This window comes from Geotrypetes seraphini, chromosome 6 (genome assembly GCF_902459505.1).
Source record: "Geotrypetes seraphini chromosome 6, aGeoSer1.1, whole genome shotgun sequence".
NCBI classification, from domain to species: domain Eukaryota; kingdom Metazoa; phylum Chordata; class Amphibia; order Gymnophiona; family Dermophiidae; genus Geotrypetes; species Geotrypetes seraphini.
Window position 1 is genome coordinate 244,345,063 of NC_047089.1, and position 25,616 is coordinate 244,370,678.

Below are 25,616 nucleotides of genomic sequence, written 5' to 3' on the forward strand. Positions count from 1 at the left end.
ATTTTTATAAAGATTTATATTCTTCTGAATCTTATGAAAATAAAGAACAAGAGGGATTAAATTTCTTAAACTCATTTATTGGACCAAATGTTCCGGATCATATAAAACGAAGTTTAGAAGATCCTATATCTTTAAAAGAAATAGAATCAGAATTGAAGTCTCTTAGAGTTGGATCCGCTCCGGGTGGTGATGGTTATACTGTTGAATTCTATAAAACATTTCAAAATATCATCTTACTATATTTATTAAATTTGTATCAATACCAAATAAATAATGGGAATATATCAGGTACTATGGCTGATTCGGTAATTATTGTCTTACCAAAACCAAACAGGGATCCTACCTTGGTTTCAAATTATAGGCCTATATCTTTATTAAATGTAGATGGTAAGTTGCTTGCTAAAGTATTAGCAATAAGATTGGCAAAAGCTCTTCCTTTTATTATTGATGTACACCAAACAGGATTTATTGCTAAAAGACACTCATCAAACAATACTAGAATAGCATTTCACTCTTTAAATTTAGTGAAAAATTTGAATGATCCAGCTTTTATGCTATCTTTAGATGCAGAAAAAGCATTTGATAGAGTGGAATGGCGTTATATGTATCAAGCTCTGGAATGGTTTGGAATAGGCCCCGGTTTTATTAAAATGGTTCAGACCTTGTATAGCTCTCCTGGTGCAAGATTATATATTAATAACAATTTATCAGATAGATTTAACTTGCGTAGGGGAGTTAGACAAGGATGTCCTTTGTCCCCCTTACTTTTTGATATTGTTTTAGAACCCTTATTAATTGCAATTAATCAAACTAAGGAGATAAAGGGAATCCCATTTTCTTACTGGGAATTTAAACTTTCTGCATATGCAGATGATATATTATTATATTTAAGAGAACCGGGGAATACTGTTCCAAGTTTACTTAATCTTCTAGAGAAATTTGGGAAATTTTCTGGATATAAAATTAATTTGAGTAAATCGGAAATTCTTCCAATTAATGTTCACTGTACCAAAGGCTTATTTGATTCATATTCATTTATTTGGAAAGAAGAAGGATTAAAATATTTAGGAATTATTATCAAAAATACAATTGAAGATACAGTCAAAGAAAATGAAAAACTTTTATTAAAAAAAATAACAGAAATGTGTGAGCAATGGAATCCTTTACATCTTTCTTGGTGGGGAAGAGTCCAAACAATTAAAATGATGATGTTGCCTGTGGTTTGTTATCAAATGAGTATGATACCAATATTTTTTCAGGGGTCATTCTATAAAAAGTTAAATAATATTCTTACAAAGTTTGTTTGGTTTGGGAAAAGACCCAGAATTGCTTTAGTATCTTTACAAAGACCAGTTGTGGAGGGAGGGGTAAATTTTCCAAATTTTTATAGGTACCATCAAGCCTATATTCTAAGACAGGGTATGTATTGGATCCTCCCAGATCTCATGGAGAATGTACCAGATTGGCTATATCTAGAATGGCGGCTCCTGTTCCCACTACATTTAGAACATCTAATTAGTATAAACATGCCAAGACAATATAAGGATAACAGAATTCTATTGGATACTTGGAAGACATTAAGATATATTAGTAATCTATCACCAGAACCAATTGCTAAATCATTAAATCAATCAATTTGGGTAAACTCCAGGATCAAGATTGGCGGATACAAAATTGTCTGGAAACAATGGATAATTGCAGGTATACGAACATTGAATGATGTTATTTCAGAAGGAACAATGCTTAGTTTTTCACAATTGCAACATAAATTTGGATTAAATAAAACACAATATTTTAAATGGTTGCAATTGAAGCAAGCTATTCAGGCAGGGTTCCCTGAATGGAAAGTGCTTAATACTCAATATAGTATGCAGGTTCTATGTTTCCAGGCGGATTTCTTGGGTCACCAAGCCGCAAAATGGTACAAATTGTTAAATGGATTTTTAAATAAAAAAAAGAAAACTGGACTTAGGGATATTTGGAGTATTGAGATTGGTCAGACAATATCTGAGCCTCAATGGCCACGATTTTGGTCCTGGAGATTAAGATCTACAAAGTCAGCATCTATGAGTCAAACTTGGATGTTTTTGTTACATAGAGTTTTATGGACCCCTACGTGCTTACAAAAGATAGATAGTACTAGATCTAATAGATGCTGGCATTGCAGAATAGAAGTTGGGACATTAGACCACTTAATTTTTTTTTGTCCCTGTGTAAATGCATTTTGGAAACTAATTTGGTCCCAAATTAATGAATTACTAGAAAATCATGTAGGACTCTCATATGATACTATACTATTTGGTACAGCAATGAGAACTCAGAGTCCGATTACAGCAAACAATAACAAACTATTATTAATATTGACAGGGGTCGCCATGCAACAAATAACTCAAAATTGGAAGGATTATACCAAATTAAACTATACATTTTGGTGGAAGTCAGTCTGTCATATATACAAAATGGAAAAAACAATAGCATTACAACAGGGAAATATTCATAATTTTAAGAAAATTTGGGAACCATTGACTCGTTATTCCAATGATCAGATTTCATAGCACATTAGTAATGATTATATAAGAATGAGGAGGGGAGGGGAATGTATATTATATGGATTTAAGAAATGAAAAAAAGGGGGAGGGTTATATTTTATGTGATAAGATGAATTATTTGTAATCACAATTTTTCATGTGTTAATTGAAGTTTTATGTACAATTAAATTATTGTAAGAATGAAAAATTTATAAATAAAATATTTTTTTTAAAAAGACACCTAGGCCCTGATTCTGTATAGGACGCCCGGGAGAGGCGTCCTATTCAGAATCGGCCTACACTAGCGGGCCGCGGCCTGTCCGATCGGATGCCGCCCCCCCCCCGACACTACCAACCGCCCCCCCCCGACATTACCGATCTCCCTCCCACCCCGACACCACCGATTGCTGGCAGGAGGGTGTCCAATCCCTCCTGCCCGAAGACGCACCCCCCCGCTGCTAACAACCTCCAAACTAACCTGTTCTTCAGGCCAGACGGTTCTTGCCCGTCCAGCCTGTAGGCCCGCCTGGTCGAAATGAGGCGGGCTCGCCCCTTCCCGGCCCATCCCGCCGAAGCCTAAGGCCTGATTTTTTTTGTTTTTTTTTTGTTTTAAGTTTTTTATTGATTTTTTCATATAACAACAAGTGTCATAAATTTTCATACAAGTATTTTAACAATACACTTGATATTTCTATAATGTACTCTATATAAAACATATCTTATATTATCCTTATTATGATTTTACATATCATGTAAACTGTAATGATTTTATCAATTATTATGTAATTATGAATCTTCTTCCCTCCCTTTATTTTGTTATTGTCACATAAGAATAACATCTATTATGATAAAGTATTTATAATTTATGACAAAAAGAATAAAAATCTTACCCCTCCCACCCTCCCTTCTTTTTTTTTTTATTGATTACTCATATAGGCAAGCTAAAACCGGTCTAAATGCTTATGCCTAAAGGTCTGCCTGCAAAACGCATGCAGATTGTGAAAAATTGCAAGCAGACCGTAGGAAATTGGAAGACTGGGCTTCTAAGTGGCAGATGAAATTTAATGCAGACAAATGCAAAGTGATGCACATTGGGAAGAATAACCCAAAGTCCACCTTGGGGGCTAGCGCCCAAGAAAAGGATCTGGATGTCATTGTAGACAATACGATGAAACCTTCAGCTCAATGTGTGGCAGCAGCCAAACAAGATGCTAGGAAATATTAAAAAGGGATGGTTAACAAGATTAAGAATGTTATAAAGTCTCTGTATTGCTCCATGTTGCAACCTCACCTTGAGTATTGTGTTCAGTTCTGGTCTCCTTATCTCAAAAAAGATATAGCGGCACTAGAAAAGGTTCAAAGAAGAGCAACCAAAATGATAAACGGCATGGAACTCCTCTCGTATTAGGAAAGGTTAGAATTCTTCAGCTTGGAAAAGAGAAAGCTGAAAGGAGATATGATTGAAGTCTACAAAACCCTGAGTGGAGTAGAATGGGCACAAGTGGATCGATTTTTCACTCCATCAAAAATGACAAAGACTAGGGGACATTGGATGAAGTTACAGGGAAATACTTTTAAAACAAATAGGAGGGAATATTTTTTCACTCAGAAAATAGTTAAGCTCTTGAACACATTGCCAGAGAATATGGTAAGAGCAGATAGCGTAGCTGGTTTTAAGAAAAGTGTGGACAATTTCCTGGAGGAAAAGTCCATAGTCTTGTTATTGAGAAAGACATGGGGGAAGCCACTGCTTGCCCTGGATCGGTAGCATGGTTGTTACTGTTTGGGTTTTGGCCAGATACTAGTCACCTGGATTAGCCACCATATGAACGGGCCACAGGGCTTGATGGACCTTTGGTCTGACCCAGTAAGGCTATTCTTATGTTACGTTGTTTGCAGATCAGGCATATTCTATAAATATGTGCAAAACTTTTAGGAATGTCCACGATCTGCCCCTCGTCATGCTCCATTTTCAAATTTGTGTGCTGCAACTGGCGCAAGCTTTTTATAGCATTGGGCCTTCGAGTTGTGCATATAGCTTTTAATTTGTGTCAATTAGCATCTGTTATGAGGTGTTAATTGTCAATTATTGGCACCAATCCTCTAAGTTGTACATGCACAATAGCTATGCACAGCAATATGCATGCACAATTTAAGGTGCCATATACAGAATTTGGGACTAGTAAAGTCTGTAGCATTATGAGAGGTATGTTTCCTTCATTTATTTGGATTTAAATCAAACCTTTTTTCACACCTTTCTGTCCTGAGCTCTAACCACTAGGCTGCTCCTTCACAAGTTTTGAGAACTCTACACCAGCTCCTCCCATTTGGTGGACTTATGGGATTGTGTGTTTGTCTTGTACATTTAATCTGGATAACATATTTTTATTTATTTATTTATTTGATTTTTTAGCACGTCCTCCCAAAGGAGCCCAGAACGGGTTACAAAGTACATCCATAATAGTCCAGACAGAGCAGAGATGACATAGTTTACATAAATTACAATATAGACGTGACAATAAAACATATGTACTTAGTAGCATCTGGTGAGATTAAGTGACATAGGTGCATTGACTGGGTGGCATTTCAGGGTGAATGACTTTAAGGTGCTGGGTTAGTAAAGAGGAAGGTTTTCACAGCCTTCCTGAAGTTCCAGAGTCCATCTAGTGATCTGACAGATGGAGGGATTGTGTGCCAAAGTTTGGGTATGAAATGCGAGTAGGAGCGTTTGCGGGCGGTTTCAGTTTTGAGCAAGTGGCTAAAAAGTATGGTCAGTCATTTTTCTCCTTGGGACCTCAGTGGTCGCTTTGGGAAGAAGATTTGTAGTTTAGTTTTCATGTAGTATGGAATCGATTCATGGAAGGTTTTGAAAGCGAGGAGCAGGGCCTTGAAGGTGCAGCGTTTTTGAATGGGCAGCCAGTGCATGGAAGCTAATGCAGGGGTAACATGGTCACGGATGCCTAGGTTTTTCAGAAGGTGGATTGCAGCGTTTTGCACCCTTTGGAGGCGGGAGAGAGTTTTGGTAGGCAGGCCCACTAGTAGAGTGTTACAATAGTCTACGCGGGATAGAACAAAAGTGTAGAGTAGGTTCTGAGAAGTAGGCATGTATGTTTTTTAGCTGGCGGAGGTAGTAGAAGGAGGATGATACTAGTTTGGATAAGTGATCTGTCATTGATAAATTAAGAGTCAAGAGTTACTCCTAGGCTGCGGACGTTGTCTTTGGGTGTAAGGGTGTTTGTGGCCCAGGAAAAGGGCGGATGGGGGTATATGCATAAATCTTTGTGGATCCAGAGAAGTTCTGTCTTGGATTCATTTAACTGTAACTTGTTTACGGTCATCCAAGACTTTATTTCAGTTAAGCAAGACTGGAGATTTTTGATTTGTGTGTCTCGGTGACGGCCTAGGGGAAGATAGAGTTGTAGGTCGTCAGCGAAGGAGTGGATTCTGATTCGATGTTTACCCGCTATGTCCAGTACTGGTTTGATTTCCTGTAATGTTTCTTGAGCTGTGTTAGAAAACTATATATATATATTTTTAAGTAACACAGAGTATTAAGAACATAAGAATAGCCTTACTGGGTCCGACCAAAGGTCCATCAATCCCAGTAGCCCGTTCTCAGAGGCCAATCCAGGTCACTAGTACCTGACCAAAATCCAAAGAGTAACAACACTCTATGCTACCGAACCAGGGCAAGAAGTGGCTTCCCATGTCTTTCTCTGATTTTTAAGCTCTCTCAACTCAGGAATGACCTTCCACTCCTTTTAAGGAGTTCCGGTTCACTCCAACATTTTCATAAATCTTTAAAAACTATTTATTTGCTAAACACTTTGAAAATTAATCTTCTGAAACCTTAGTTTTATTCTTTATGGTTTATTTGTTAAGTTAATTATTGTAAACCGAATCGAACTTTCTTGGACTGATGTCTCAGTATAAAAAGCCAAGCATTAGATTAGATTCTCAATAACAGACTATGGACTTTTCCTCCAGGAACTTGTCCAAGCCTTTCTTAAAACCAGCTATGCTATCCACTCTTACCACAACCTCTGGCAATGCGTTCCAGAGCTTAACTATTCTCTGAGTGAAAAAAATATTTCTTCCTATTGGTTTCAAAAGTATTTCCCTGTAACTTCATTGAGTGTAATTTTTGAGAATGAAAAATCAATCCACTTGCACCCGTTCTACTCTACTCAGGATTTGTAGACTTCAATCATATCTCCCCTCAGCCATCTCTTTTCCATCCCCTTTATCATCTTGGTCACTCTTCTTTGAACCTTTTCTAGCGCCGCTATATCTTTCTTGAGATAAGGAGACCAGAATTGAACGTAATACTCCAAATGAGGTCACACCATGGAGCGATACGGGGGCATTATAACATTCTTAGTCTTGTTAACCATCCCTTTTTTTTTTTTAATCTTTATTCATTTTCAAGTCTTACAACAAGTGTATAATATTCAGTCAGAAAAATTTTTAAACAAATCACTTGACAATCTTACTTATAATCCTTAAAATCCCTTTTTTAATAAATTACTAGCATCCTTATGCTCTTCTTTTTAACTAGTCTAGATCTACGGTACTAGTGTCCTGTACACATTTCTTTCATGTTGTTTAAGAGACAGACAAAGACTGTGCGGACAGAGGACAGTTTTGAAGATACCTGAACTGGTTAGCAAGCTGTAGAAACATAGAAACATAGAAAGATGACGGCAGAAAAGGGCCAAGGCCCATCAAGTCTGCCCACTATAGACCCTCCCCTTAAGATTAGCTAGTGTTTTGCCCTGACCCTCTTAGGGATCCCACATGGGCGTCCCATTTATTCTTAAAATCTGGCACGCTGCTTGCCTCGATCACCTGCACTGGAAGCCCGTTCCACCGATCAATCACTCGCTCCGTGAAGAAATACTTCCTGGTGTCGCCGTGAAACTTTCCGCCCCTGAGTTTGAGCGGGTGCCCTCTTGTGGTTGAGGGGCCTCTAAGAAGGAAGATGTCATCTTCCACTTCTATACGTCCGGTGATGTATTTAAACGTCTCAATCATGTCTCCCCTCTCCCTGCGCTCCTCTAGAGTGTAGAGCTGCAAATTGTCTAGTAATACATTCCTGGGGTTTGTATATGGCTCGACATCCTACATGTATTGTGCAACCAGGTAGATTCAAAGCAAGTCTTTTGCTGACTTACTTCCAAAGGGCACAAACAAGTCTGTTTCATAACTACTTAAAGAGAAGCCAAAGTAGTGCTCAAGTTACCTTCTGGCAAACACATCTTTGTTGAACTAACATTCAAACTATAAGAACATTTTCAAGGGGCAATTATATTTGTTTACAATTCTTAAGTTTTTCTCAGAGTTTAACTACAATGAACATAAAACAATGAAATACAACACTAATGGTGAAAGTTATCAAGTTGTGGTAAAAAGCACATTGATTTAACAAGGAGTCACCAAATTTGCAGTCAGTATCGTAGATTGCTAATTTCCTTGGTAAATGAATAATGCTCTATGCAAACCATCCCACCCGTGGAAACATGACCCCTAATGGCAATACCACGTGATTACTACTAGGGGTTACTTTCACCATTTTAGATAAGAACCCCCACCCTCCACCCCACCAGCAAGGGTAGGAGCGAATGGAAATCACTCCTTCTCAAAATCATTATAGATCAGGGATTTTACAAAAGTTGGCCGGGGGGGGGGGGGAGGGAAAGCAAGGGGTTACATCTTCTGGTTGGGAAGGGGTGCTCTGGTCATTAGTAATTTGTGTGCTATCCAGCGCCTTTGTTATTTGGCTCAGGGTCACTGGGCCCCAGCTTGGTAGCTTTTAGCTAGGGTTATTTTAGTAGCTATAACGCAACTTCTGGCATGCATTACAATATTTATGTAGCAATGAGTTGCTTCACAAACACTGCATGTTTTGTAGGTAATGTGCGGTGCACCACAACCAATACCGTATTAGAGCCTTTTAACACATTAAAGGGCAAATAATAGTTAGCGCCTAACACAGCTTGATATCTACTCCTAAATCTCCTCTAAGGAGGACCACCAAATCCATGTAAATTGTCTTGTCTGGACTGCCTAATTGATGCTGAACTCCAAATTAGTAGGAGAAATATTACTTGAAAGAGTACCTTGTCGATTAAACCATCAATTTTTCCTTCTTCTACAGACTTCTTTATGGTATGTGCAGTTTCCGTGACTGATTCAGAAATTTTCTTTGTGGCGGTGGTGGCAAAGTTAATTAGGTAACCTTTTAGCAAATCAAGAAACAAAAATCAAAAGCAAGTCTCTTATATCCTAAGAACTTTTTCTAGCCATGATATATACAAACAGACAGACAAGCCTACAAACACACAGATCTAACTTTGGAAAGTGAAGTTTTGCTTGATGAAATCTGGTCACATGGAGATAACTATAACTGGGTAGGAGCATAAAAAGGCAATTCATACTGTGTATGCTTTACCCTGTACAGGTTTTAGCAATGTTTTCAAAAGTAAAGTATGCATATAGTTCTGCTTTGAAAATTATTCCTGGAAACCTATAGACCTGTTTTATATTAGAACTTTTCCCATCTAATTTAGGTGCATACATGTGTACTGTATCTTCAAACACCAGTGCAAAAATGAAATTTCTCCCCAACCTCCTCCCAGAACATTTCTGTGCACTGTGGGGTAGATGTATTTACATGCCCTATGCACTAATCAGAAAAGCTATTTTGTAAAAGACGATCTTTGTGCAAAAACACACTGCTTTACTCACAGAAAGGCTTTTCAAAACTGCTTTCATAAACATTTTTGACCCAGCTGTTCTAAATAATCAAATATATAACTGATCTCAGCTCTTCTACCAATCAAGTTTGACTCCGAGCCAGCTGATTGGGTAGAAACATTAATTTGCTACTAATGATCATAGAAACATAGAAAAAGACGGCAGATAAGGGCCGCGGCCCATCTAGTCTGCCCACCCTAATGACCCTCCCCCCTATTTAGCTCTGTGCAGAGATCCCACGTGGCGATCCCATTTCTTCTTAAAATCAGGCACGCTGCTTGCCTCGATCACCTGAAGTGGAAGTCTATTCCAGCGATCAACCACTCTTTCGGTGAAAAAGTATTTCCTGGTGTCGCCGTGCAATTTCCCGCCCCTGATTTTCCATGGATATCCTCTTGTCGCCGTCGGACTTTTGAAAAAGAAGATATCTTCTTCTACCTCGATACGGCCCGTGAGGTATTTGAACGTCTCGATCATGTCTCCCCTCTCTCTGCGTTCCTCGAGTGAGTATAGCCGTAATTTATCCAGCCGTTCCTCGTACGGGAGATCCTTGAGTCCCGAGACCATCCAGGTGGCCATTCGCTGGACTGACTCAAGCCTCAGTACATCCTTGCGGTAATGAGGCCTCCAGAATTGTACGCAGTATTCCAGATGGGGCCTCACCATGGATCTATACAACGGCATAATGACTTCAGGTTTGCGGCTGACGAAACTCCTACGTATACATCCTATGATCTGCTTAGCCTTAGATGAAGCCCGCTCCACTTGATTGGCAGTCTTCATGTCTTCACTGATGATTACCCCTAAGTCCCGTTCTGCAACAGTTCTTGCTAGAATCTCGCCATTTAGGGTGTAAGTCTCGCATGGATTTTGACTGCCAAGGTGCATGACTTTGCATTTCTTGGCATTGAAACTCAGTTGCCAGGTCCTAGACCATTGCTCCAATAGGAGTAGGTCGTGTTTCATATTGTCCGTTGTGCTCTTGCTTGTTATGTTACACAGTTTGGCGTCATCGGCGAATAACGTTATTTTACCGCGAAGCCCCTCAGCCAAGTCCCTTATAAAGATATTGAAAAGGATCGGGCCCAAGACCGAGCCCTGCGGCACTCCGCTGATCACTGCCGTCGTTACGGAGGGGGTGCCGTTCACCACCACCCTCTGAAGCCTACCACCAAGCTAGTCCCCAATCCATTTTGTCAAAGTGTCACCTAATCCTATAGAACTTATTTTGCACAACAACCTGCGGTGAAGGACACTATCAAATGCTTTGCTGAAGTCCAAGTATACAATGTCCAAGGACTCTCCAACATCAAGCTTCCCCGTCACCCAGTTAAAGAAGCTGATCAAATTGGATTGGCAGGATTTCCCCTTGGTAAATCCATGTTGACGGGGATCCCGTCGATTCTCCACATCCTGGATCTTATCTAATTGGTGTTTGATTAGAGTTTCCATTAGTTTGCTCACTATTGATGCGAGACTCACTGGTCTGTAGTTCTCAGCCTCTGTCCTGCAACCTTTTTTGTGGAGTGGAATGACGTTAGCCGTTTTCCAGTCCAATGGGACTCTACCTGTACTAAGGGAGAGATTGAAGAGCGCGGATAGTGGTTCCGCCAGGACGTCCCTTAACTCCCTGAGCACCCTGGGGTGTAGGTTGTTTGGCCCCATTACTCTGTTAACCTTGAGTTAACCTTGAGTAGACACTGCTTGTTGTAAATTTTAAATTACTAAACGGGTCTACTGAGCCATCCTTTTTTTGTAGCTGAGGGCCGGAACCCGGCGCCTCACGGGTGAAGACCGAACAGAAGTATTCGTTTAACATTTCAGCTTTTTCCGAGTCTGCTTCTACATAGGTCCCGTCTGGTTTCCTAAGGCGTACTATCCCGCTTGTGCTGCGGTTTCTGTCGCTAATGTATCTGAAGAAGGATTTATCGCCCTTCTTGATGTTCTTTGCTAAAGTTTCCTCCATTCGAAATTTGGCCTCTCTAACTGCTGTTTTGACGGCTCATGCCCTAGTCAAATAGACTTCTCTAGAATCCTGAGATCCTGTATGTTTGTAGGAGATGAACGCTTTTTTCTTCTCTTTTATGAGGTCCGAGATCTCCGCAGAGAACCATTGTGGCTTATTGTTCCTGCGCCGTTTGCTCACTGATTTTATATAGCGATTGGTTGCCTCCTGAATGGTAGCTTTCAGAGTCGACCACAGTTCCTCTACGTTATCTGTTCCTGCTTGGTTTTGTAGTGCTTGATGGATGAAATCCCCCATACCCTCAAAGTTGGCGTTCTTGAAGCTAAGGACCCTGGTCAATGTGTTAGTTTTGTCGAAACCCTTCCTGAGTTTGAACCATATCATATTGTGGTCGCTGGAGGCCAACTTGTCGCCCACTGAGACCTCAGTGACACTTTCACCATTGGTAAGCAATAGGTCCAGTATTGCCTGTTCCATCGTTGGATCTGTACATATAAATTTTCATCAGACTGTGTATACTGTATACTGATTGCCTCTTTTTAGAGATAATATAACAATCAATCTATAGAACTAAATAGTTAATTAAATAGTTGAGTATAAAACAACAAAACCATTAAAGGAACAACTTAAATTGTAGAAGTTCCTTTAATGGTTTTGTTCTTTTATACTCTTTTTAGAGATACCATGAACAAAATTCCTTGGAGCACATGCACACAAAGATTAGATTATAGCAATAATCTTCGCTGGACAAGACAATTAGCATCAGTTAACACACTCTCTGACTCAGAAAGCTAGGTGTGAAGTCCTCTTGTCCACTACACTAACTGCCCATCAGGAAATACTGATTTCAGTACTGCTCATCAATGAAAAGGGATAAACTAAATCTTGCTTCCCTTCCTAAAAATTTCTTACAAGTTTTCTTACAAGGTTTTCTTGTAAACCAGTGTCCTGCAAACTTTATCAAGCCACAGCACACTAAATGTAGTGGCCGCGGCTCGAGGCATCTGGAAGTGCGTGGACGTTGCAATGATATCATGTGCATGTGTGATGTCATCATGCTAACATCTGTGCATGCACGAAGGCCCTCCAGACGGGCCCTGAGATGCCAGTGGGGAGTGCCAGCAAGGAAGAGGGCTGGAGAGGAGAGGCACTGGTGCCAGCTGATTGGCTATAGGACGTGCCTCTCGCCGCGAGAGGCACATCCTGTAGGCAGTCTGCTGGCGCCTCTCCTTCTCCCCAGTGTGCCATGGCACACCTGAAATCTGAGGAAGCGTTGCCAGAGGTTGTGGTAAGAGCGGATACCCTAGCTGGTTTTAAGAAAGGTTTGGAAAAGTTCCAGGAGGAAAAGTTCATAGACTGTTATTGAGAAAGCCATGGGGGAAGCCACTGCTTGCCCTGGATTGGTAGCATGGAATATTGCTACTCCTTGGGTTTGGGCCAGGTACTAGTGACCTGGATTGGCCACTGTGAGAAAGGGCTACTGGGCTTGATTGACCATTGTTCTGACCCTGTAAGGCTATTCTTATATTCTTATGTTGTAAACTTATGGAAGATATAATCAAAGCTGTGGGCCAAATTATGGAAGGAGATACAGTTTTGTTTTGCACAGCCCCTCTAGAGTTTTATAAAACAAACCTCAAATCTATAAAATTCAAAGTGCAAAAAAACAAAAGCAAACACAATTTTGCATAATCATGGAAAAGAGTCAAATATTTCCTGAGCTGGTGACAATATTTTATTTGCGTACTATATCAAATGCTGTGGGTAGAATACCTCCAGATATTTGGCCATTTAGAAATCATCAAGCTGACCTACCTTAGGTTTTGTCTCTCTCCCAGGTTTTAACATGATAATCCTTCTATGACAGATAGATGTTTTGAGCCTAATCAATGAACAAATACCCCGACTCAACATACATTTAGAACTTTTAAGAGGGGAATCTCATAGAACACGGTGACTGATTTAAGAGAGAAAACACTGTTTTATAAAGACACATAAGTACCTATGTGCCTTCATAAAGTACTAGAATTAGTGGTTACCTTGCAGGAAGTTCAGAGAGGGCAGAACTCTGCAAGCCTTGAATAGTGATAATGAGTATGATTTTTGATGTTTTGGCCTCTACTAGGAAAGAAAAGTTATCTAGGTTATTGAAGTCTTCTGTTGAATCTTTTGGAGACTTGCTGTTCTACCTCCACCTTTTTAACTGTGCTATTCTAGGTAGACACCTGGTCCATCTGGTGGTCAGGCTAGCCCTAAATATTCTGGTTCCTCACTTATTGCTTTCTCAGTGAATGCTGCTCCTAACTGAAAAACAATACGTAGGGAAAAATACTTTGCTTGCTTAATACCAGGAAGAAATAGCATCAATAACTGCAAAATGCATGGCATCCTGCTGCTAGACCAGGCACAGCACAGAGAAGCAGCAGAACTAGAGAACTTTCAGATTCAGATAGCGTTATTGGCATAATTTTGTGAGCACTACCAAATGTAATGCGTTTACTGGAAGATAGAGAAAATAAAACAGGAGATTACAAAGTAATACTAACAAATAACACCCCCCTAGTAGAGGTTTCTACCATGGCCCAGAGCGCTAAATGCGCCAACGCTCATAAAATTTTATGAGCGTTAGAGCAGCGTTGGAGAATTTAGCATCCCAGGCTGCTGTAGAGACCTCTACCGCAGCTTAGTAAAAGAAGGGGGAAAATTAACTATGTAAAGAAAAGACAATAACAAAAATAAATTTCCAGGTTCTGGTTGAATTACATTTTTTTGCCTGGTGGCTGGATACTACAGTTTGCTACTACATCTGCTGTTTATTCTCTTTCACCCAGGATTATGCAGTTTTCCCTTATCATTCTTTTTCAGGACGTCTTTGATTTCCTCTGTTTTCAGTTTTGGAAGTGTATCTCTGATTATTCTTATATTCTGTACAGTGCAATACAAAATGTGGTCTGCCCTGCCTCCTCAATGTGTGCATGTTCTACATTTTGTTTTCATATTGTACTGTAGTTCAATGCTGCTGCCACTCCCTGATTGTTCTTCCAAACTGTGCATGGGGTCTTCTCCATCCAATCAATGAAGCATGACAAGTGCTGGCTTCAGTGATTTTAGCAACATACACTGTGCCTTAGTCTCAGATCCAGATCCTATTGATCCTTTTCCTTGCCTTCTGTTTTCATTAAATTCCCTTTCTTTTATCAAGTCACACTGCCAGGCAAGACGAGCTAAGTGCAAAACCATCAATAGGATTAGAATGGGCGGCTCAAAATTTAACTTGTGCTGCTAGGCAGCGTGGCTTGATAAAAAGTGTGGGTGTGTGTGTGTAGGGGGGTCATAAATTATCTTTTAAGCCCCAACCTTGCCTAACTTCTGAACTTCTTCAGCTTATTACCCATATAACTCCATCTCTTGCAATAAATCAACCCATTCTTCAGACATATCCAGCTCTCTCTACATAACTATCAGCAACTGAATACCCAGCTCAGAGACTCTTGCTCTAGGGAAGAAAGTTTTCCAGTTCCAGCTTCTGTATGCAGTAATTAAGGGCTTTTACGAAGCAGCATTAGCGGTTTAATGTGCGTAATAGCGTGCGCTAATTTGCCGGCCGCGCTAGCTGCTACCACCTCCTCTTGAGCAGGCGGTAGTTTTTCGGCTAACGCGGCTTTGTAAAAGGAGGAAGTTCCTCATACTTATTCTGTAAGACACGGATGAAATTCATGAAAAACAGAGACTTCTTTGTGGATGTTGGGCTGCTGATTTAACTTCTACATAACACATGTTCATGGTTATTAGCACAGTAATTGTAATAACTACATCTATCTTTCCGATTTTCTTCTAATTTTCTCTTAACAGTTTTTAGCAGAATTTGGCAAATCTATTCCCTTTTATTTTAGTCACTAGCACAGGCCCCCTTTTATCAAGCTGTGTAAGGTTTTTTATCTCAGACCACTGCGGTAAAAGCTCCGACACTCATAGAATTCCTATGAGTATTGGAGCTTTTACCGTAGCAGTCTGCAATAAAAAAAAACCCTTGCGTAGCTTGATAAAACGGGGCCACTGTTTGGTAAAGCTATTTCATTTCCCTTTTATTTTAACCTATAAATATTTATATAGAGTGCGTTCTCATTATCCACATGTTCTATATTCACAAATTCGCTATTCACACAAAATAAAATGTAACCCATATTTGCTAGTCACGAGACATTTTCACTTATTCATTCAAACTGTGTTCCCATGAGGATGAAGATATTCGTAGAGCTGTGTGTAAGTATTGTTACACCAAAAGATTGCTTTTTTTACAAAAAAAAAAAAAAAAAAAAAAGGTGTGTGCATAAAATACCCTTATAAAATGCAGAATATAAACAACAAGCTGCTCTTTACAAGAAGGGTACATGAAATGATGACTTTACAGCAGGGGTGTCTATATTCCTCCTCGAGGGCCACATTCCAGTCGGGTTTTCAGGATTTCCACAATTAATATGCATGAGATCTATTTGCATGCACTGATTTTATTGTATGCTAATAGATCTCAAGCATATTCATTGGGGAAATCATGAAAACCCAACTGGATTGTGTCCCTCAAGGAGGGACTTTGACACCCCTACTTTACAGTGTTAGGCAGCAAAAATGCATAATAAGCAGGGTCGCTTGAAGTACCTGTATGCAAACCACTTTGAGTGTGGTTGTAAAACTACAAAAAGGCGGTGTACAAATCCCAATCTCTTTCCCTAGCCTAACCCCCTTTTCCCCATAAGATCACTGGTTTTGTATTCGTGTTTTTGGTATTCATGGGGTTTTCTAGGAACCTAACCCAAGTGAACAGCGAGAATGCACTGTATTTCAATTTGTTGTTTTTAATATAGGCCCTCTTTTACTAAACCGTGGTAGAGGTTTCTACCGCGGACTGGAGCGCTAAATGCTCCAATGCTGCTCGAACCCTCATAGGAATTCTATGTGCGTTGGAGCAGCGTCAGAGCATTTAATGTTTCGGGCCATGGTAGAAACCTCTACTGCGGCTTAGTAAAGGGGGGGGGGGTGATAATTATGTATGTGACTTGCAAACTGGCAAGCACCTTTTGGCTTGCAGTTAACAAAGAAGAGGTTATATTTGAAAGCTAATCATAAGCACCCCCCCTTTTACCAAAACCGTAGCGTGGTTTTTAGTGCCAACCATGGCGGTATTTGCTCCAGTGCTCATAAAATTCCCATGAGCATCGGAGCTGTTATTGCTACAGTTTTGTAAACGGGGAGGGGATGCATTAAGTTAGTTCAATTTTTTTTAAAAAAGGTATTACCTTATTTCCTTTGTGTTTTTATTTTATTTCACTATATTACTGATAATAAATATGAACATGTGATGAGCAGTGCTGCTGATTTTCAAAAAATAACAAGTCGGAATTCATGGCGCTGTTTTTGTTTTATTAAATGGTATTGCACCGGTTTTCTATTTGTGTTTTTCTAGGAACCTATCCCCCACCTGCCTTTGCCTCCTATTAAAAAAAACAAAAGGTTTTGACCCCGAAATATCCACAGAGAAGAAAATCCAGAGAAAACCAAAAAAGCTCTGTGGAGTGACGATGTTCCAAAATGGACTTTATTTGAAAGTGTCAAAGTTCCAAAGGTACACTTAAATCATCCACATAAAATAGTTCCATCCACATAAGAGCCTTAAAGGACCTAGTCCACTAGGGATACAGAACCCAACACGGTTCGCGTTTCGACAAAAAGTCTTCTTATAAAGGTGTCTCACTTCCGGCTCACTACACAGTTGTTTCCCACGGACTCACCTTTATAGGCCCCCCAGGGACCCCTGAAGAACACTTTTTTGTCAAAACGCAGACCGTGTTGGGTCCTGAATCCCTAGCGGACTAGGTCCTTTAAAGCTTTTATGTGGATAACCTATTTTTATGTGGATGAAATTATTTTATGTGGATGATTTCATTGTACCTCTGGAACTTTGACACTTTCAAATAAAGTCCATTTTGGAACATCGTCACTCCACAGAGCTTTTTTGACTCCTATTACCCACGTCTGTTTTATCGTTCCCTGATCCCTTTCTGACCCGTCTGTCCGCTTTAATTCGATTGTAAGCTCTACGGGGCAGGGGTTGTCGATGACAGCGCTACAGAAAGGACAAATTGGAATAGGGAGGAGACACCGTTAGGGACACGGTGTCTCCCCTCCCCCTCCAGGGTTTCCGGGCGATACTCACTGCCCAGCCCCTTGGCCTGCACGATGAGGTCTTCCTCCTTCGCCGGTTCCTCACGCGCCTCTGGCTCCTCCGCCTTGGAGTCGCCGCCACCGGCGGCGGGCGCGGCCTCCAGGCCCAGCCAACTGCCCAGCCCTCGCAGCATCGTGCCGCCGCTCTCCGGACTCCCCTTCGAGCGCCGCTGCCGTCGAAGTTGTCGTCGTTGTTGTTGTTGTTAGCAGACGACGAAGAGGAGGCGGCGGCTTACTTTCAGCTCGAGCCAATGGGGGTCATGACCCTCGACGTCACCCAAAACCAACGGCAGCACCTCCGGCGCGCGCGCGCGCGTTCCAAGCTTCCCTCTCTTTCCGGCCGGCGTCGTCCCGCGCTCCCCCTGGAGGAGCCCGAATGGCCGTGCGCGCGCGCGCCTCGTAGGTCTAGCTGGAGGCGCTGATAGGGGGTCCTCTGGCGGCGGGAGGTCGCGTTGCGGCCGGCGTTGGGTAATCGAGTGGGAGGAGGAGGGGGGGAGGGTGATAAGCGGATCAGAACTGCGCGCGCGTGGCTGAGGGAGGAGTCAAGGTGCAGCAGGTGGCGGCTTGTCAGAGGCTGCGGATCCCGCCTCGGGTTTGTACAGCGTTCGTTGAACCCTGCGCGGCGTTTATTCCAGTGCCTTCGCGGAGGAGGGGGAGGGGCAGAAGCGAACCCGTTTAGAGCAGATTCTGGCCGGGCACGATGAGCCCCTGGCCCAGGATTTTGATAAGGAATTGCAGCCGGTGAGAAACTCTCCACCCTAAAGCCACAGAGTAAGGAGAGAAAAAAAAAAAAAGGAAATGGGACCCGAAGGACACAACAGTTCTCCTTTGGAGAAGCAGGGTTTAAAACGTCTCCTTTGCAGTATGAAAAGTTCCAGGAACTAGTTCCTGCTTCCTTACACCGCTGCATATCGTTCTCAAACAGCAGAGGAGATGAATACAAACAAAGGGTAAAGTCCTTCTAGGTCTGATCAGTCACTTGCTGTACATTAAAAAGAAACCAGTAGTGGAAGAAGAGTTCCTCTGAGGCCCAATGGAACCAGTTCCTGGTGCGGTCAGTAACACAGGAGAGAGTTTAAAGAGCTCGGGCTATGAGGCTTATGAAGGTGGGCAATGAAACGTCACTGCAGAAAGGGTATTAGGGTTATGGATTTGATGGTGTAGTTACTTACCTGTAGCGTAGGTTCTCCGTGGACAGCAGGATAGTCAGCCACATATGGGTGTTGTTCCAACAGCTCCCAATTTGCGGATAAGCTCTCCAATAGCTCAGAGAGAATTTTTTTTTTTTTTTTCTCTCTCTGAGCACGTGCAGTGCCCGGGCCCCACTGGGCATGCCCGAGCCCTACCCATTTCCCCCTAATCCCCAGGATGTTCCTAGCTGTGGCCGGGTCGGCCCTATGGGGAGGCGGGTGGGTTGTGTGGCTGACTATCCTGCTGTCCACGGAGAACCTACGTTACAGGTAAGTAACTACACTTTCTCCTAGGACAAGCAGGATGAGTCAGCCACATATGGGTGACTCCCTAGCTGAGGGATGTACTGACTGGATGTACAGCCTTAGCGCTCTGTGCATCCCTCGCCTGGCTGTGGAGGCCGAGCCGGGCAGGGTAATCAGGCGAAGCAGGTGAAGTTGTGGAAACAAGGTTTTAGATAAAGTGCTGTGTTAACTGAGCAATAATACTCACAGAACAGTGAACTGGTCAATGACAATCCATGAACAGTGAGAAACCATTATCAACAGTGAGAATTCATACTTGCATGTGAGAATTCATGCTTGCATATTCCACATTCAGTCTAGACAGGAGTGCTGGAAGACATACTTAACTCACAGAACAGTGAAACTGGTCAATGACAATCAATGAACAGTGAGAAACCAACTGGTCAACAGTGACAATTCGTACTTGCATGTGAGAATTCATACTTGCCTATTCCACATTCAGTCTAGACAGGAGTGCTGGAAGACCTACTTAATCAATATCTAAACACCCTACTTGATCAATGTTTGTCGATATTTATAACACCCTACTTGATCAGTGTTCATCAAGGCTGTGCTAGTGGTTGCTGTCCCTCCCGGGAGGGAAGAGCCACTTCCAAGACTGCTCGGCCGAATGCATTTGGAGCGTGGAATGCTATGTCAAGGCAGTAGTGCTTGGTGAAGGTGTGCATGGAGGACCAAGTGGCTGCATCGCAGATATCCCCTATTGGTGTGTGGTGCAGATGAGCCGTTGTGGTGGCTATGGCTCTGTGCTGGTGGGCGTGGGCTCCCACCTGCGGTTGACGCTGCGCTTTTCTATAGGTGAAGGGGATGCACTTGTATATCCAGCGCGAGCGCCTGCGTTTGGTGGCCGGAAGTCCTGGTCTGTTTTGGTCGTAGGAGACGAACAATTGAGGCTTGTCTAATCTGCTGCATAGTCAGGGCCTGCACACAGTCCAGGAGGTGTTGCTGAGGTGGCTGTGTGCCTCCCTGTGGGGAGATGTAGAGTGCCGGGAGGCACGCTGAAGCCACCTTCGGCAAGAATCGGGGGTGGGTTCTGGGTACCACCCTGTTCTCATGGAGGAGTGTGTCGGCCGACACGATGGTCAGGGTTTTCCCGGCCAGGAATACGGGATCTGCCTCCCCCAAAGGTTTGAAGGGGTCAAGGTGAGCTGATGCGGCACCAAGTTGAGGTCCCATCCGGGCGGTGGTGGTCTGACCGGTGGGTGCAGATTGGACAGTCTCTTCATGAAATTTTGTGATTACTGAATGCCTCGACACTGGTTTGTTGTCTAGGCCAGTGTGGTATGCCGCGATTGCACTTAAGTGGACCTTGATGGAAGTGGGTTTTAGGTCCCACTGAGATAAGCTCAGTATGCACTGCAGGATGTCCGGTATGGGGCAGTTGTAGGGGTCTCACTGCATGTCTGTGCACCGGTAGCGGAACCTTCTCCATTTCAATCCCATAGCATTTTCTGGTTGAAGGTCTTCTGGCTGCCATAAGTGTGTGCTCCACGTTTTGTGGTAGGTTCATCCTCTTATCATCCATGCGGTCAGGGCTAAGGAACGCAGGTCGTGGTGGAGGGTAAAATTCCCGCGTTGTGTTATGAGAACTGCACTGATCGGGAGGGGGGAGAGGTGGGTGAACTGCTATCCCTTGCCGGAACGGAAACCATGGTTGCAGGGGCCCGGACAGGGCAATCATGATCACCGTTGCTCTGTCCTGAAGGATCTTCTGCAGGACTTAGGGTATGGCGGGTAGGCGTATAAGAGTCCTTGGTTCCAACTCACAGGCAGACCGTCGGGGCTGAGACGGCAATGGGTTGATCTCTTTGCGCAGAAGGTCGAGTATTTTGAGTTCGGTTCGGTTGCAAACAGGTCGATGCTCGATGTACCCCAGGTGCTGAAGATCTTCTTCGTCGCCGCTGGATTGAGACACCATTCATTGAGATCCAGCTGGTGGCTGAGGCTTTCTGCCAGGTCGTTCTGCTCCCCTGGGAGGTAAGTTGCCTGGATGGGGCATTGAATGGAGTTGGTGAACTCCCACATGCGGCAAGCTTCCTTGCATAGCGAGGCTGACCCTGTCCCTCCCTGCTTGTTGATATAGTGCATGGCCACCTGGTTTTCTGTTTGGGTGAGGACTGCCCTGCCTGTCACCCATTGTTTGAAGGTTTCGAGGGCATTCCCTATGTCCCTGAGCTCCAGTAGGTAGATATGGAGTGAGGACGCCTGTGTGAGGATCGAGAAGGTGTGTCCCCCCTCCATGTTTGGAGGCATCCATGGTGGCCACCAGCTGGTGAGGTGGTGGTCTGGTTTCCCTTTTGCTAAGTTATCTCGGGCTGTTCACCAGTGAAGCGTCTTGTGTATGGGCTGGCGAATGGGTATCTGGGTTGTCAGAGGTTGGGTACACTGGTCCCTTTCAGGGATCTCATGTATAGTCTGGTGTGCTGGACAACAAAGACCGCAGCCGAGACACAGGAGGGAGCGTGCTAACGATGAGCTGCTGGCAGGGATGCACTGGGCCAGGGATGTCATGGCGTCGATCTGGTAGTCCCATAGGATGGCCTTGGTCTGTGTGGTGTCGATGACTGCCCAGATGAACGATATCCCCTGGGGGGATATCAGGTGGGATTTCATGTAGTTGATGAGGAACCCCAGTTCTTGGAGGAGGGTTATGGTGGTTGTCGGGGCTGCCAGCTGTCGAGATAAGATAGGATGCACACCCCTTGAAGGCAAGGATGTGCCACTGCCACGCACTTTGTGAATGCTTTTGGAGCCGTTGAGAGTCCAAGGGGTAGGACCTTGTACTGGAGGCGTCTGTTTTGGCTTTAGAAGCGACGATGCCTCCTGTGGGCTGGGTGCATGGGCACGTGAGTGTATGCATCATGTAAGTCCAGGGATACTAGCCAATACTCGGGCTGTAACAGGGCCAAGACTGTACCCAGAGAGTGCTTCTGGACCTTGTGTATGCACCTGTTGAGCTTGCAGCGATCCAGGATCGAGCGTTATCCTTGTCCATGGGGACGCGGAGGTTCCTGGAGTAGAAACCCCTTGGTGATCTCCTCTGTTCATCACCGCCTCTATTGATTCTGCCGAAGCAGGTCCTCTCCTTGCTGCAGGAAAATTGGGGTCGTCAGATGGAGGGTGCCCCGCCCACTCGGGGGGGGGGGGGGCGGGAGTGGAGACGAATTCGGAATTCCCGCTTGATGATGCTGAGGGCCCACTGGTCGATGGTGATCCTGGGCCAAGCCTTTGCAATCAATCTGATCCTGCTGGGCTGGAGGGTGGTCAAGGTTCTGTTTTTGTCTTGGGGAGAGGGCTGCCCTTGGATGCCCCTGCCCCTGGGGCGGTGCTTGTTTGCGTAGCAGTTATGTTACTGTTGCGAGCGCTGGGGCACAGACTGCTGCCAGTGTGGACTGGCTCGGTAGTGAGCTGGAGTCCATATTTTATTTTATTTATTTATTTTCTCTCACTGGCCTCCTGACAAAGCCGCATCTGGAACTGGAGCACAGCAATTCGTGCGCTCAGCATTGCGCCCTCAAAGGTCTTTTTCCCCGTGGAATCCACGGTTTTTCAGGTCCTTCCCTGACGGGGTGTTGGGGGGGGGGGGGTTGTGCTGCCCTGTTTCTCTTAAGCGCCAAGGCTACCGCAATGTCCATGTATGGCTGCTGCGGGTTGTCGAATCTCTGGGCTGGAAAGATCTGGTACTTCAATCCCAGTCTCCTTGATGTTGGTTGCCCTGAAGAGGGAGTCAGCCAAAATCTTGTCTCTGCAGTCCAGGAGGTTCTTGTGGACTGGAATCGCCTGCGTGAAGTACTGGTACTGGTAGTTCAGGCCTTGTAGTACTCTGTCTTGGGTACTTGTTGTCCACCTACGTGGATCTTGAGAAAGGCTGTGCGTTTCTGGAGGGACTTGGGGTGAGTCCTCGTTTGTGGGTTTTCTTTTTTTTTTTGTTAGTTATTTATTTATTTATTTATTTTTGTGGGTGGTGACTCAGGGCGTAGCTGGAGGCTGGTGTGTTGCTTGTTCCTCCGTTGCTTGGGTGCATGGCATGCCGCTGGAACGCGCCATGTTGTTGTGCGTGGCTCCCTTTAAAGGGGTTAAGAACAATAGGCTTGAACAATATTCTTTTACAAGGTGCTATTAATTATTCACCCAAGGTGATGTTGTAGATCACCCTTTATACCTTGTAACTAAGGCGTATCAATTAGTCTATATGGCCCTCAGAGATGCCACCCAGGGATCAATGTGATCATATCCCTTGGCTTTACACACCCTATCGTCATCGGGTCAATATCAAATGTGAAAATGATATAAACTTTTTTTCTTTTTGCTTTTTACTTTTACTTATTTTACTCATGTGTGTTAAACTCTCTTTGCTAATTTTAAAACAATAAATATGGCTAATGAGTTTAAGGTCGATACTTAGCTTCACCGGGATGGTTAGTAGCTGTTGGTAAGGGATACATATGCCAACATGTTTTACCCCTAAAAAGGGGGTTTCTTCAGGGCTACTATCCCTTTTGTGTTAATTTTACACGGCTGGCCACCCGATCTAAGTTTCACTAAGATGCTAAAGGGGGGCATTGGGGGGAGTGTTGCCCGCTGAGAGAGGAGTGGGTCAGCAGGAGGATTAACTGTTGCTGCTGGTCCCAATCCTGGTGGTTCGCAGGTTCATGTGCTGCTCCACTTGACTGATTGGGTGGCTCCATGTACCCCACCAACATTCTCTGTCCTTCTTGAGAGGGGGGGGGAGAGCCTGCAGAGAGGGGGCAGGATGCACCCCTTCATTTGTGCCAGTGCTCCTGGCTGCATTTCCCACTGTGCCTGGAGGCAGAGAAAGAGGAGTGATAATGCCTCTTGAGTGGGCTTCTCCTGCTGTACTGCCTATTGTTTATTAAACTGTACAGTGCTGCATATACCTTTCAGTGCTATAGAAATCATAAATAGTAGCAGAGTCCCTCATGCTGGCTGGAAAAGCATCTGAAGTGCAGTGAACTGCTCTTTAGGCTGAGGAGTTTCAAACCCTCACCTTTGGAGAAGCGTGGTCTGACATGCCGCATCACTGATGATATCAGCACCCTGCTGTGAAAGGCAGACTCCTCGTTTCTGAAATGAGAGGGGGAGGGGGGCAGGGTGGGAGAGGTGTGAACTGCAGACTCTGCAGGACCCCAAGAGGGAAAGAAGCATCGAGTTGTTTTTTTTTGTTTGTTTGTTTGTTGTTTTTTCAGCATGTCCTTTACAAGCTGAACTCTGGGGCAGCATGTTTCCTGCTGGTGGGAGAGGTCTGCAGGTCCCTTCCGAGGGAAAGAAGCATGGGAGTTTCTTTCTCCTTAAATTCAGATTGGGAGGAGGGTGGGGCAGAGAACTCGGGGCTGCAAAAGATTATCAGAGGTTTTCCCAAAAACAAGCAGATAGGAATTACCTTTGGGGCTGGAGGGGGATCCCTGATCAGCTCCCTGCAGAGTCTGGCTGTACGCGGCAGCATGCAGTCTGGAGGGCAAAAACCCCAATCTGCTGATTGCAGAGGCTGGCCTTACGCGGCAGCATGCAAAAACTCCGGGGGAGATCTCTCAGTCTGGAGGGCGAAAACCCCGATCTGCTGACCGCAGAGGCTGGCTTTACGCGGCAGCATGCAGTGACTCCTGGAGAGATCTTTTGGTCTGGTGAGACTCCTATCGGCTGCCCTGCAGAGGCTGGCTGTAAGCGGCAACATGCAGGGACTCCGGGAGATATTTCTCTACCGGGCCGAGTGCAGGCGGGGGGATTAGCTGAGCCAGGGCATCCTGGAGGCTCCTTGCTACTGTAGCTTGTGGATCCCCCGCTGCTGCATTCCGATGAGGATGGCTGCTGGAGGAAGATTCTCGGGCTTCACTTCTCTTCATGAAGTCTCTCAGTGCCCTCTTCCTTAGCTTGCGTGCACGTGGTGACATGTGCGCACAAATCAAGCAACACGGAAACCTCGAGTGCCGGATCCAATCAGTGGGCACACAATTGATGAGGATCCAGTGTGTTCATCCTTCTGCATCCTAGTTGTTTCTTTAGATGATTCAGGCATCTTCAAGGTGATGAGTAGAAAAGTTGTAATGGAGAGCTGTAGAAAATCCGACCGATGGGAACGGGCGGAAACTAAAGACTGGGGATTAGGGGGAAGCAGGGGGAAATGGATAGGGCTCGGGCATGCCCAATGGAGCCCGGGCACCGCACGTGCTCAGAGAAAAAAAAAAAAAATCTCTCTGAGCTATTAGAGAGCTTATCCGCAAATTGGGAGCTGTTGGGACAACACCCATATGTGGCTGACTCATCCTGCTTGTCCTAGGAGAAATACAGTACCACCTTTCTGTGGTACAACCAAAGCAGTTTACAGACATTATGTGCAGGTGCTTCCTCTGTCCTTAGTGGGCTCACTACTTGCTTTCTGAGTGACAGTCTCTTTGCTTCCTGTTGGTTTATTAAGTTAAATAGGTTGTCCCAGTTTAGCAGTTGGAGGTATTTACTACTACTACTATTATTTCTCTAGCGCAGGGGTAGGGAACTCTGGTCCTCGAGAGCCGTATTCCAGTCGGGTTTTCAGGATTTCCCCAATTAATATGCATGAGATTTAATTTAATTCTTATATACCGCTAATAACCGTGAGGTTTCTAAGCGGTTTACAAAAATGATGCATTAAAGATA

The 25,616-nt window shown here is 44.0% G+C and overlaps 2 protein-coding genes across 7 annotated transcripts in view; one reads left to right on the forward strand and one right to left on the reverse strand.

Annotated features, from left to right (window-relative positions):
- The window catches only part of SYAP1 (synapse associated protein 1), a 74,146-nt gene extending 56,247 nt beyond the window's left edge, over positions 1-17,899 (reverse strand). Inside the window, exons 1-2 of the mRNA XM_033950056.1 lie at positions 17,462-17,899; positions 8,648-8,766 (exon numbers count right to left, since the gene is read on the reverse strand). Of these exons, the coding sequence (XP_033805947.1) occupies positions 8,648-8,766; positions 17,462-17,603 (261 nt within the window). The 5' untranslated portion in view covers positions 17,604-17,899. The remainder of the gene's footprint in view (positions 1-8,647; positions 8,767-17,461) is intronic.
- A 78-nt stretch (positions 17,900-17,977) lies between these two features.
- Positions 17,978-25,616, forward strand: part of CTPS2 (CTP synthase 2) — a 212,586-nt gene continuing 204,947 nt past the window's right edge. For 2 of the 6 annotated variants that reach the window (XM_033948179.1, XM_033948184.1), the window contains exon 1: positions 18,259-18,575. In XM_033948179.1, coding sequence (XP_033804070.1) covers positions 18,561-18,575 — 15 coding nt within the window. In that variant the 5' untranslated portion in view covers positions 18,259-18,560. Of the gene's footprint in view, positions 18,211-18,258; positions 18,576-25,616 lie in introns of those variants that run through there. The other 4 variants (XM_033948181.1, XM_033948183.1, XM_033948178.1 and 1 more) reach the window with 4 other exon arrangements.